This window comes from Capra hircus, chromosome 6 (genome assembly GCF_001704415.2).
Source record: "Capra hircus breed San Clemente chromosome 6, ASM170441v1, whole genome shotgun sequence".
Lineage (NCBI taxonomy): Eukaryota > Metazoa > Chordata > Mammalia > Artiodactyla > Bovidae > Capra > Capra hircus.
This window is the reverse complement of record NC_030813.1, coordinates 69088182-69100743: the sequence shown is the minus strand read 5'-3', so window position 1 is coordinate 69100743 and position 12562 is coordinate 69088182. Positions and strand designations below refer to the sequence as shown.

General features: G+C 47.1%; 1 protein-coding gene across 1 annotated transcript in view; it reads left to right on the top strand.

Moving 5' to 3' along the window:
- Positions 1–12562, top strand: part of SCFD2 (sec1 family domain containing 2) — a 399990-nt gene that overhangs the window by 369242 nt on the left and 18186 nt on the right. Inside the window, exon 7 of the mRNA XM_005681611.3 lies at positions 369–503. Coding sequence (XP_005681668.2) covers positions 369–503 — 135 coding nt within the window. The remainder of the gene's footprint in view (positions 1–368; positions 504–12562) is intronic.

Below are 12562 nucleotides of genomic sequence, written 5' to 3'. Positions count from 1 at the left end.
GTCTTTTGGGTTGCAAAGAGTCGGACATGACTGAGCAACTGAACTGAACTTATACTTCATACATTAAATTGTCACTTTAAATCTAGATTGAAAAATTAGCCATCCTATAACTATAGCTCTGGTAAGAGTTGTTTGCTTGTGGAAGGGAGTATGAGAAACAAAAAATAGTGCCAGTGTAGTGGAATAAACATTTTTCCCAAAAAAATCAATGTTGTTATATTATCTTTTCACACACACACAAAACCATAGCCATTGCTCAGGATCAAAAATAAACTTGTTTTGCTTCATTTGGTACAGATAAAACTATCTTTTCTCCAGACAAACCAAACAAACTCTTTTACTTACAGCACAATATTTTGTCTTTCCAGGCATCCTATAAACCATTGTTGAAGCAGGTCGTGGAGGAAATATTTAATCCCGAGAAGCCAGATCCAGTTGACATTGAACATATGTCTTCGGGCCTCACTGATCTCCTTAAAACTGGATTCAGCATGTTCATGAAGGTAAAGTCACCATGACGAGGTAATCCTAAGTATAATGCTATCTTTGCTGGACTTGAAAATGCTGGTACCTCTTCAACCCTGGTGAGTATCACCGAAGAGAATGTCTGGCCTTTCTGAAACCAGGTACAATCTTCATGTAACTTTTGCTTATAAACAGCCTGACCCTCTAGCTTCCCTTGACCTAAGTATTATGATCTTTTGTGATCAATAGGTAAGGACATAGCCCTCCAGGGTAGCACTACTGAAAATATCCCTCCTGGTTCACATTTTCACTTAACACAAATCCACATACAGATCTTAGTGGTAGTCTTGTACCCTTAATTCTAGAGCTTACTGTGTGGATAACAAGTAACTCTCCTCAGTCATATAACCAGCATCATCCCAAAATCCATTTGAAAATGACTTTTATTTTGGCTTAGCAGACTCCCCAGTGACAAGTTCGAGAATTTCTCTGGCTAATATCGAGGCTAAGTCAAAATTACCAAACCGCCTTTGCAGTGGAGATGAAAGGAGGCAAAGTACACAAATGTGATCTATTTTTAACCCACTGTAAAGTTTCTAAATTTAAAAAGATCTAAATGAGATTACAGGCTGACCTCCTCGTCTATGCCAGGATTTCGGTTGTAATAACTCTTGGAAATAACAGAATGTTTTGCCAGTTTCAAAGCGTCTTTGAAATCATGAATTAATCTTCATAGACGATCTGGCCTTTCAGAGTTCAATAAATGCATATGCCAGGAAAACTGGTCCGCTCCAAAAGCCAGAGGGCGGAAGCCAGTCAGACTCTAAACCAAGCAGTGAGCAGCTGGAATGGATGCTAGGTCTCCTCCCCAGTGCTCCCAGTCATCATCAACTTCTGATGCAACATGTGGCTGGGCATTTTCCCTCTATCTGTTTTTTGTTTCTTGTTTTTAATAATACAGCACAGATCAGCTTCTCAAAAGTGTTCAAGGGCTCCTATGTAGATGTGAGCCAGGGTTGTCTAGCAGCTCTTCATACTGGCTGGTTTTTACAGATGCTTCCCGGCTAGACATGCTCTATGACTTTCTCTGCCTGAGTACTCTATTGCTTCATTCATAAGCTTGGACTTAACCTTGAAGAGAAACTAAAATAAGAAGTGTGGACTTCCCTGCCCTGGTCGCTCAGGTCTGAGGACAGCCCACTGTGACCTTTTGCAGTCAGCCTGCTGCATCCATAGTCTGGCCAAGGGCCCAAGTGGAGGCTCGAACCCGCCCATGCTCTGCTCACTGTGGGAGTTTCTGATTTGCAAAGAGGCACGGTGTCAGTGAGACACCTAACTTGCCCGAACATAACTCTCCAGTGATGTTCCACAAAAGAACAGTTTCCTGGCAAAAGGGTTCTGTGACAAAATATGTTCAGAAAACCCTCAGTTAAACAGAAAATTAAACCAAAAGTCTTTGCTGTCATATGTCACAGTGCCTTTAATACACTAATGGACTTTGCAACTCTCCGACGGCCGACAGAGACCATCTGTTGTAGGAGGACTGTCCACTTGCATTTTCCATCACTGTTTCATGAACCATGAGACATCACATCTTTTAATTACCCTTTTAAACTCTACAGTGTGTTTTCTGCAGCTCTCCTCACAGTTGGAAGCTTCACTGTCCTAAGACGGGCTTTGCCTGGGGAGATGTTTAGAACTGTCCTGGGCCATCACTGGGCTGCCATGTTTCTCTCCGTTCAAATCCCTGGAATTAGGGCTCATGCAGAGATGCTCCTGCCCCAGAGATGGATCCCAAAGGGAGGTTTCCATTCAACGGATTTAGGAAAAAGAATCATGCATTCTCCCAGCAGCGGCCAGGACCCACTGCTCAGCCCCCAGCTGCTGGGCCTCTGCACTGACTTACCAGGGGCATCTCATTTGTCTGCAGGTGGTGGGAGAGTCTTGGTGGGCTAGGCAGACCCTCCCCACCCCAGCACCCCAAGGGAGAATCGTTTCATTTTGTTTCTACCTGGGCCTCCATGGCTGGCTCTTACCATTATTCCAGAGATCTTGGCAAGGAAAGTTACTGGCAGCCGACGTGTCAGGGTTTGAAAAACCTGCAGTAAATGAAAAGAAGAACACTAGGGCTTTGAGGAACCACCTTTGATTTCCCGTGGAGCTCCATCTTTGACACAGGGGTGTGCCATCGGGAGAGGGTGTCTTCTCCTTTGGTTTAAGGCCAGTGGAAAGAAGAGGATGTGGAGGGAGGTGGCAGAGGCTCTCATGGCCGCGGCCATTCACCAGTCTCCCTGGTCCTATTCTCTGAGGCTTCTCGCTACCAAAGTCAGGCAGCTAAGCTGTGGTCACCTGTACCCGGGGATCAGCCATTCTCACATTCAAACCTCACGATGACCCTTTCATCATCCCTGCTTTACCCATGGGGAAACTGAAGCCCAGAAGGGGTACGCAGCAGACAGGAACTTTCAGAAGGCTAGGGTTGGGCCGTCCTCCCCCGGCCCCCCGCTAGGTGTTTTCTGAACAGCACACAGAAAGTGGGATGCCAGGATTCGTCCCTAGACCTGTCTTATTCCAAAGTCCACGCTCTTACACACAACATTTCTTGGCACCAGGATGCTACTAGGTACTCTCTTGGAAGTTCAGTATTCATGTGTCATAAATCCTTTTCTTCCTGATGCCTCATTAGCACAGATGCTTTCCCTCTCCAGTATCTATGCAGTGCCTCAATCAGCTCCCGGCCCGGAGTGATCCTCAGAACAGCCCAGGTGAGGGTGCTCTCCCGGGGTCATCTGCTGGCACTGCTTCTCTGGGACTCAGTCCAGGGACTCATGGGCCGTACAGCCCCGGGAGGAGAAATGTGTGCAGTGGTGTTGGGTTGCCTCCACACGCTGCAGCTTCATTCTGTATCAGCGGCCAACAGCCGTTGCTTTCCTGCCACTCGCTGCCCTACTCTTTGCCTCTGGGGCCTGTTTCCCCCCTTCTCACTCAGAGCCAACCGAAGCTGAGCCTGAAAGGAGCAAACAAACAGAACCTGATGGAATAAAGGTGTCCATGTGGCCTCCTTCTCGGCTTGGGGTGCTACTCGTCCAAACGAGAGAGCCGCGGTGCTGGAAAGGGAGCTGAGCTGCTCGCCTCTGGTTTCACAGATGACATCGGCTCAGAGTCCTCAGAGGGAGGACCTGAAGCCTAGGCAGGGGGTGAGAAGCCGGGGAGAGATGCGCTAGTAAGTAGACCAGTAGATGTTCCCACAGGGTATGCTGCGGGCCCCACAGCGGTGATAGCAAGACCATAGGAGAGGGGTTTCCAGGCCCCAGGGTATCGTCAGGGCTCCATACCTTCCGCACACACCTCTGCGGCTGCACGTACTCCTTGCTTTATCATTATACATCTTTATCATTACACATTGAAGTGAAGTGAAAGTCACTCAGTCATGTCCGACTCTCTGCAGACTATAAATTGAGGAGGATAATAGTAGCCACTTTATAGGGCTGTTGTGAGAATGAAGTGAGTTCATACATACAGAGTATTTACAATGGTGCCTGTCCTACAGTAAGTGCTAAGTACATATTTGCTATTTTTATTTTTACAAGTTCATGGTCCTGGTCTGAGTGTGGTTCCCAAGAGCCACCTTGAGAATCTTTATATCCCTGTGCGGAGCCAACATGTGGGCATTTGGTGCATACAGATCTACTGCTGAGTGAACAAGTGAATCACATAGGAGAGACTAGACACCTCCCCGCAGAGCCACGAGCCATGTCCTCTCTCACTCCTGACTTGTTCTTGCTAAGAGACATGGAGTCTCAGCGCCTGTGGGCAGCTGTGTTTGTACGACCGCACTGTGGTTTTCCAGACCCCCTTGTTCTCCCCTGTGAGTCCAGCCTGGGTGTCCTCAGTCTCAGGGGACACAGACCGTCCCACCTGGGGCAAGCTGTAGAGCCTGTGAGATTCCGTACATGTGCTGTGATGAGATGGTTCAAGGAAGGAGAGGCCAGCTGGGCTAGACCCTGACCACCTGGGGGATGGAGGCAGAAGCCCAAAACAACTCGGGCCCCTAACTCCGCCAGGAGCCCTACAGAAGCTGTCTCCACATCCTGGGAGAGGGCAAATGCCCCACCCCGCAAGTGCCCCTCAGACAGCCTCTGTGCTGTAGGGAAATGAGACTTCCATTCCAGATGCTCCAAAGTGGCTCACAGCATTCAGTCTCATTGATGTACGTGTCTGAAGATGGTGGAAGTTAGGGGATACGCCCATGTGTCCAAGATTCTCTGCAGCAAACAAATCCTCTGTGAGAGGGAAGTCAAGGCGGCTGGGTTCTGCCCTTAGTACAGTCAGAACCTCATGTGCTGATATCAGACTGCAGCTTGTTAAAGTCACTTTCCTTCCGTTGCTTTAGCACGCTTTCCTGTATAAATCAGACTCTCCAGACAAGTCTCTCATCCCCGCCTGTCCCGGTTATCAATGGGTGCATCAGAAGCCGTGTTGAAACACTGGCTTTAAATATCATTGATCATTTATTTTATTCATGAATGTGCTGTCTGGGCAGAGCTCAGCAGAGAAGAATTTGCCTCCAATGTTATGCTGACCATCAACTGGTAGCTCAGCCCGGCGTGTGAGCTGAAGGCCTCAGTTCCTCTCCACACAGGCTTCTCCACGTGGCCTGAGCTTCCTCACAGCAAGGCAGCCGCATTCCAAGGACAAGCATCCTGAGAGAGAGCACCAGATGGGACCCTCAGAAGCCGCAGAGCATCACTCCCACAGTGGTCTGTCGGTCGAGACAGTCACAAATGCCTTCCTGGATTCAAGGGGATGAACCTGCTCTCTTCCTGTTAAAAAGGGAACCAGAGCATGAGGAGCAGAAAATATCATTGAGGCCATTTTGGAAAAATACCATCCGCCCTCCACCTAAGTGTAGGATTGGCTGTCCAGCCCAGCAAGAGCGGTGTTTGAATTCTAGAAGTTTTCCCTTCAATCTAAAGGACAGAAAATTCACTCATGCTTCTGATCTGGTTTCAAAATAAATGAGCCTGGAAAGGCTCTGATAGCAAAAGGCATCCTTGCTATTTGCCTAAAATCATTTTAAATAATATAGTCTTTTTAAAAAATTAACAAAAAATAATAAAAGCCTTCCTGAGGGATGAGACGCTGAGCTGTAGAACTTTGCTCTTCCAAGTTCTCCCCATCAGGCCCTATCAAGGAAAGAGACAAGCCGGGAAGTAGAGCTGGGCACCCTCGAGGTCATTCTGCCTGAGGTTCTGAGAAAGTGTTTGGAGTCAACTCGGTGTACTCCTCCACCGGAGGCTAGACTTGTGGTTAGCCGCACAGAACTGTCGGCTTCAAAGGGCAGTGCCCTGGGTGGAGGGGAGTATCAAAGTCCAGAGAAACCGCTTTGGCAGAACCTGACTTTTTTTAAACAGTCAAGTAAGTCTTCTATCCCAATGCCTGTGTGTGAAGCACCTTGATCTCTGTAGAAAAAAACTTGATAGCGATCTAATAAATAAGTTGAACCATACCTTCCCACTCTCACAACAGCGTTAATTTAATTTAAAATGAGCATGTCTAATAGGCAGCACTTTGAAAATGCGTTTCTGGAATTTGTGGTTTGGATTTCAGTCTCCTGAAAATAATATATTTTATATCTACTCCATGTGTTTGGACTCCAACTTGTTTTGACTAAAGGACATGATTTGTCAAGATGTTTTCTCTGCTGAAATTGGCATGAGGAGGGCGGGTTGTATCTGATGAAATTGCACAAGGCCCTTTTACCTCCTTTTACGAGTGTTGTTAAACTGCGTGTTGTTGTTCCCTTTCGTATATGGCCGTGCTTAACTGGAAAAAAAAAATAAAAGATTTATGAAAAACACTCACAGAAGACTCAATGCTTGCCTCTGGGCCCTCAATAGGAGTTCCTGTGAGTGCTCCATGGCCTGGGCCCACAGGATAGAGGGGGCAGCTGCTCAGGCCCACCTGGAAAAGCTGGAGCTGAGATACATTGTTGGCAATTAACCAAGTGGCACTAACTTCATCAAGGAAAGCCCTCATCGGGAGGACCGAGTGTCTCCGAGAATGCAAGGGCAGCCATGCAGTGAGCCTCAGGAAAGATTGGGCCCAAGAACTGGAAAGCCATCAGGAAACCAGACAGTTCTTGAAGAGGGGCTGTGGCCTGCAGAGATGCCAAGAACCATCCCAGCTCAGTGTCCACGCTCAGTGAACGAGAGTCAAGTGAACGGCTGGGAGCTGTGCCACAGGTGCTGGTGCTTCTTAGGAGCCTTGACTGGGCCCCATCTGTGTTAGGTCAAGTCTCCATTCCCAGGGGAGGGTCTCACATTGGGCCTGGGTCAGGGGCCCATTCCTGCACCATTCAGTAGAGGTCGGAGGAAGGCAGGACCACATTGTAACTACGCGGCTGCCAGGAGCCCACCCTGTGGCCATGCAGATGGAGGGGACTGTTCATGTGTGAGCTGGACAGACATCTACAGATGCAACTACGATGGGGTGAAGGAAGCTGTAAGGACAAAGGGCAAAAATGATGAGCTTCAGGTGCAATTTGATGTCAGATCCCTGGACTGAGGATGGTCATCAAGTCCAGCTCCTCATCGTTTACATAAGAAAAACACAACTCAGAGATGGACTGTTGGCTTAGGCCCATTATACTTAATAGCGTTTCTGATGAGAGGAAAACATCTCAGCATTTGGTGTCTGTTGATTAAGTCAGCACAAGTCTTGGAATTTGTTTGCAATACTATTTATAACTATTGTTTATATTTTCTCCTTCTCAATTATGCTCCATACTGTGGTTTGATTTTTGTGTAACATTTGCTAAATAAGATCCATAAGTTCTAGTGAGTTAGATCTTGGAAGGAATCATTAAACACAAACTTGGTTTTGGCCGGCTACAAACTTTGCCTGCCTGTGAACAATTACCGAGAGCCTCTTACATGCTAGTCACTGCTGTGGGTAAGGAAGATGCAGACAGGCTAGCTATCCTACCTGCCACAGCACAACTCACATTGGAGAGCTTACAGTTGGTTAGGGAGAAGGACAGGAACCTTGAGAGTTGTGGGGACAAGAGAGAAGTGGTGTCTGGGCGGGCTGTGAGAGTACAGAGAAGGAGGAGCTTAATCAGGGAGTCAGAAGAACTGAATGTGTCTGACCAGGAGTGAGATACAAAGTGATGGAAGTTCTGGGCTAAGTCGAAGGAATTCCAGGTAGCTCCAAACGGCTGGAGCTCAGAGCAGCCTGTGAGGAGTGGAAGAAGGTAAGACAGAGAGAGAAGCAGAAGGCAGGTCACGAAGGGCTGGAGGCTTGACATTTGACCAGAAACGATGAGGTTTTATGCCATGTTTTTTAGGAATATAGAACCAGTGTATTAGAGAAGGAAATAGCAACCCGCTCCAGTATTCTTGCCTGGGAAACCCCATGGACAGAGGAGCCTGGCAGGCTACAGTCCATGGGGTCATGAGGGTTGGACACAACTTAGCAAGCAAATCACCAAAACAACCAGTGTATATTTTATAGAGATCACCTGGCAGCAGGGAACGAAGCCAGACTGGCATCAGATTAGGGAGAGAAGGTAAGAAGAGTCGGGGTCAGGTAGGGGCTGAGGGGATGAGGGCAAGGATGCAGCCCTGGTGGGTCCCACTGGACTGGGCATTGATGGGATGTGGAAATAAATGAGGGCATTGTCCAGGGCCCCTCGTCCAGTCGGGGATGATTGGATGGCAGGTGTTTACATTCTCTCTGACTCAGAAGCAGAAATGGAGAAGAAAATAACTTGTGTTTTAGAGTTTAGGTGCCTGTGAGACAGCTTTGCAACTCAGCAGAGCCTGGGCCTGCAGTAGCGACCTGGGACCACAAGCCCTCTGAGGCCTGGACCATGGACAGGGCAGGGCCACCCAAGGAGGGTGTTTGGGAGAAGAGGCCCCAGCAGTCAGGAACACAGTGTGTGATGGGACAGGTCAAGCAAGAGGAGAGCCCAGGAGGCAGGAAAGACACTGAGAGGGCTTGGAAGACAGAGAGGGGTTGGGGTGGAGTGGGGAGTCTCCAGAATGGGGACGCCATCCACGGCAGCAAACGCAGCAGGGAGGCCGAGCTAATGGCAGGGGGACTTTGGCAGCAGGGCAGCCTTTGCACTGAGATGAAATAAGTCCACGAGGAAACTGGTAATTGGCTGACATTGCCAAAGAACTAAAAGTACAGAGTTTTAAGAGATGAAAGCTAGTAAAAATGCTTTCAGTTTCAAGAATCTGTTTATAAATGAGGGCGTGTGGAATGTATCCCACTCTTCTCTGAGGCAGACCTGGATTTCTGTCTCAGCCCTATAGCTTATGAATTGGAAAACTTGGGACAAGTCACTTCACCTCTGTAAGCCTCACTGTCTCTGTCTGTAAAATGGAGCTTCTACATGCTTCATAGATCCTAAGATTGTGCAAAGTAATGCTTGCCCTGTGCGTGCCTGTGAAGTCGCTTCAGTTGTGTCCGACTCCATGCAGCCCTATGGATTATAGCCCACTAGGTTCCTCTGGCCGTGGGTTTCTCCAGGCAAGAATGCTGGAGTGGGTTGCCTATTCCCTTCTCCAGGGGAATCTTCCCTACTCAGGGATCAAACCCATGTCTCTTACTTCTCCTGTGTTGGCAGGTGGGTTCTTTACCGCTAGTACCACATGGGAACCCCAACCCTGCTTTATTTCCTCCATAGCACTTACTGCTTTCCTCACTTATCAATTTACTTCTGTATTTTGTCATTTTCCCCAACAAAAATATAAATTCTTTGATGGCAGAAATTCTTCTTGGTTCATTTACTGCTGGGTTCCCAGTGCCTACAGCCATGCCTGGCCCATAGTACTTGCTCAATAGGTATTTGTGGAATGGATGAATAAATGAATAAAAAGCGGAGCTGGACATCAAGTGTTCAGTGGCAGCAGCAGTGCTGTTACTGACTCCTTTTGGGACAAGAGCCATTACGAAGCCACCTTCAAAGTCAGCACAGCTGCTCTCAGGGCCCAGGGACCTTTGAGCCAACGCTCCCATTATGCTGTCTCTCTCCTGCAACGCCCGCCCACTGTTGGAGAATGGAGGACCTGACCGTTGCCTGTGCTGGGGACAAATGAGTCAGTCATGAAGAGAAACAGAGTGGAGGAGAATCAGCAGCTGGGTTCCCGGAATGCCCAGAGAACTCCAGGGAACCAGGAGCAGAGGAAACACTTCCCATAGAAACCAGTCAGGACATCAAAGAGTGCTCTTGGGGCCACAGCTGCAGAGAAGGTGTCAGCAGCCTTGGCTTCAAAGGCTGGCTAAATGGTGGGGAGAAATGGTCTTCTCTGACCAGAACTGATGTCTTAAAATCACAGCCAATGAAGGTTTAGAAATGTCTTAAAGTCACAGCCAGTGAAGGTTTAGAAAATGAAAGAAAGGGCAGTGAGCCCGACTTGCTTTATTAATCTGCGTGTTTATGATGGCAGTAATGACGTTTACATCTTGCAACTTCAAAGTGCCCTACACCATGAACTCACATACAAATGAGACTCAGCCGAGTGTGGCTGATTATAAGGAATGTGTTATTCTGATGGAAAAGACTGGAAAGACTCCACTTCCCAATAGTCTGCCAACTTGATGTGTTCTATAAAGGAAGCTGGTATCAAAACATAAATCTAAACAGAAACCAAAATAGCAAACAGCAACATGCATTAATGGCACCCGTTAATTTGTACCAAAATCAACATTCTCTCAAGTCCTTGGCCCAGGGGTATTGATCCTTGTTGCTGTTTCTTTTTTCCTTTTCATCTTTCAATGCATCCTTCCAAGATTCTTGCAGTGTATTTCAGAGTCCGGACTCTCTTATGGAAAGCATATGTCTTTGAGAACATACTGTACCAATGTGAAGTTCTGAAGCCAGTTGTATTTCCTTCCCAGGAATAAGTGAGAAACAATTGTTTGTAGGGTTGGAAGGAACTTCAGGTTGTTACTCAGCCAGGAAAAGCATGCATAGAACGGAGTGTCTAAAAGATCTGTCTCTTAGAGAGAGAGCTAAGGAAAGAAAGACATCTCCAGTTAACCTGTGGACCTCATCCATTCATTCATTCTTTTTATTCACGCAACACTTGCTGAAAGTTTACTGTGAGTTAGCTCTATGCCCAGAGCCCAAAATACCAAGATAGATATAGTCAGTCCCTTACCGTCTAGGAGAGGAGATAGGCAGGCCTATCAAGGTTGCAGCCAGTGTGACAAGGCCAGAGCAGAGGTGTCTATCAGATTCGGGTCATGGGGCAGGAGTTGAGAGGTGGTTAGAGATTTTTAGAGGCAAGGATGGCTTTTAAAGAGAGAAGAAGGAGGTAAAGAAGAGCAGGCAAATATGCAACAAGCAGCAAAGGTTTACTGTATAGCACAGGGAACTACAGTCAATATCTTACAATAACCTACGATGGAAAATAATTTCAAAAATAATGTATGTGTATTTGTATAACTGAATCACCTTGCTATGTACTTGAAATGTAAGTCAACTGTACTTCAATAAAATGCATATATTAAGATAAAAAGAAGGAGAGGCAAGGGCACTTTATACAGAGGAAGTTATCCATGCCACGTAACATAAAACGATGCAGATGGTGCTCAGAGTGTGACGGGCGCAGACAGAGGCCACTGGTGTGGCTAGGCCAAACCCACCGGTGCAGTCCCAGCCAATTCCTGTGGGCCCCAGGTCTTTCCCACTAATATAGAAAAACCCTCAGATTATATCATTGAGCAAGAAAAGCAAAGTCCAGTACTGAGCGACTAGAAGTCAAGATGGCAGTTGCCCCTTGGCGAGGTAGTGACGTGAAGGGGGCTTGAAGGGATCCAGAGTGCCAGCTTTCTGTTTCTGATCTAAGTACTGGTCACAAGGGTTTGTTTAGTTTATGAAAATAAGTTGAACACTTGTGATAAATGCTCTTTTCAGGGCAAGTGTTCAGTAAAATGTTGCATGTTTAGCAAAAATTTTTTTTTTAATATCATGCATTCATGGATGGTTCAGGTCTTTGAGTGACTTCAACAAACAGTGTATATGGAGGAGATGAAGATGGAGACAAAAAGCAAAGCCATGTGAGAAAAACCTTCTGTACTAAATTGAGGAGTCTGAACTTTATCTTTCCTGGCTCTGAGCATGTGGTGGAGGTGACGGGTGTTTAAGAGTGTAATCTCTGCAGTTTGGCCCCTGCCTCCACGATTTAGTCATTATGTGTAAACTTCAGTCTCTTCATCTGCATCATATACTAATGATTGTATTTGCCTCCTAAGGATTTTTGAGAATCAGATAAGATAATGCACAAAGATTCAATAATAAATATTTGCACTTTAGAAAGTTCACTTAAGCAGGAATGAGAAGAATGGATGGGGGTGGCCAGATGAGGGACAGGAAGACAAGTCAGAAGACCCTAGCAATAATCTTGGAGAAGGCAATGGCACCCCACTCCAGTACTCTTGCCTGGAAAATCCCATGGATGGAGGAGCCTGGAAGGCTGCAGTCCATGGGGTCGCTGAGCCTGACACGGCTGAGCGACTTCACTTTCACTTTTCACTTTCATGCATTGGAGAAGGCAATGGCGACCCACTCCAGTGTTCTTGCCTGGAGAATCCCAGGGACGGGGGAGCCTGGTGGGCTGCCATCTATGGGGTCGCACAGAGTCGGACACGACTGAAGCGACTTAGCAGCAGCAGCAGCAATAATCTAGTAAAGAAGAAATGAGGGAGTTCCCTGGTGGTCCAGTGACTAAGACTCTGAGCTCCCATTGCAGGGAGCCAGGGTTCAATCCCTGGTCAGGGAGCTAGATCCCACATGCCACAACAAAGAGTTTGCATGCTGCGACTAAGACCTAGCACAGCCAAAATAAATAATAAATATAAATATTAAAAAGAAGAAGAAATGAAAGCCGACCAGAACAGGGATAGTGGGAATCAAAAAGAGATCAGTAAATTGGAGGGGGCAGAATTAATAGGACTTACCTAGGAGATCAAAAAGATAGCAAATCTAAGATGACTTCTGGGTGTCTGGCTCAGGGGACTGTGAAGGTGGTGATGCTTATAAAAAGTTAAGAGAAGGAATAGACTTGGCGGGGGTGGGGAGTGG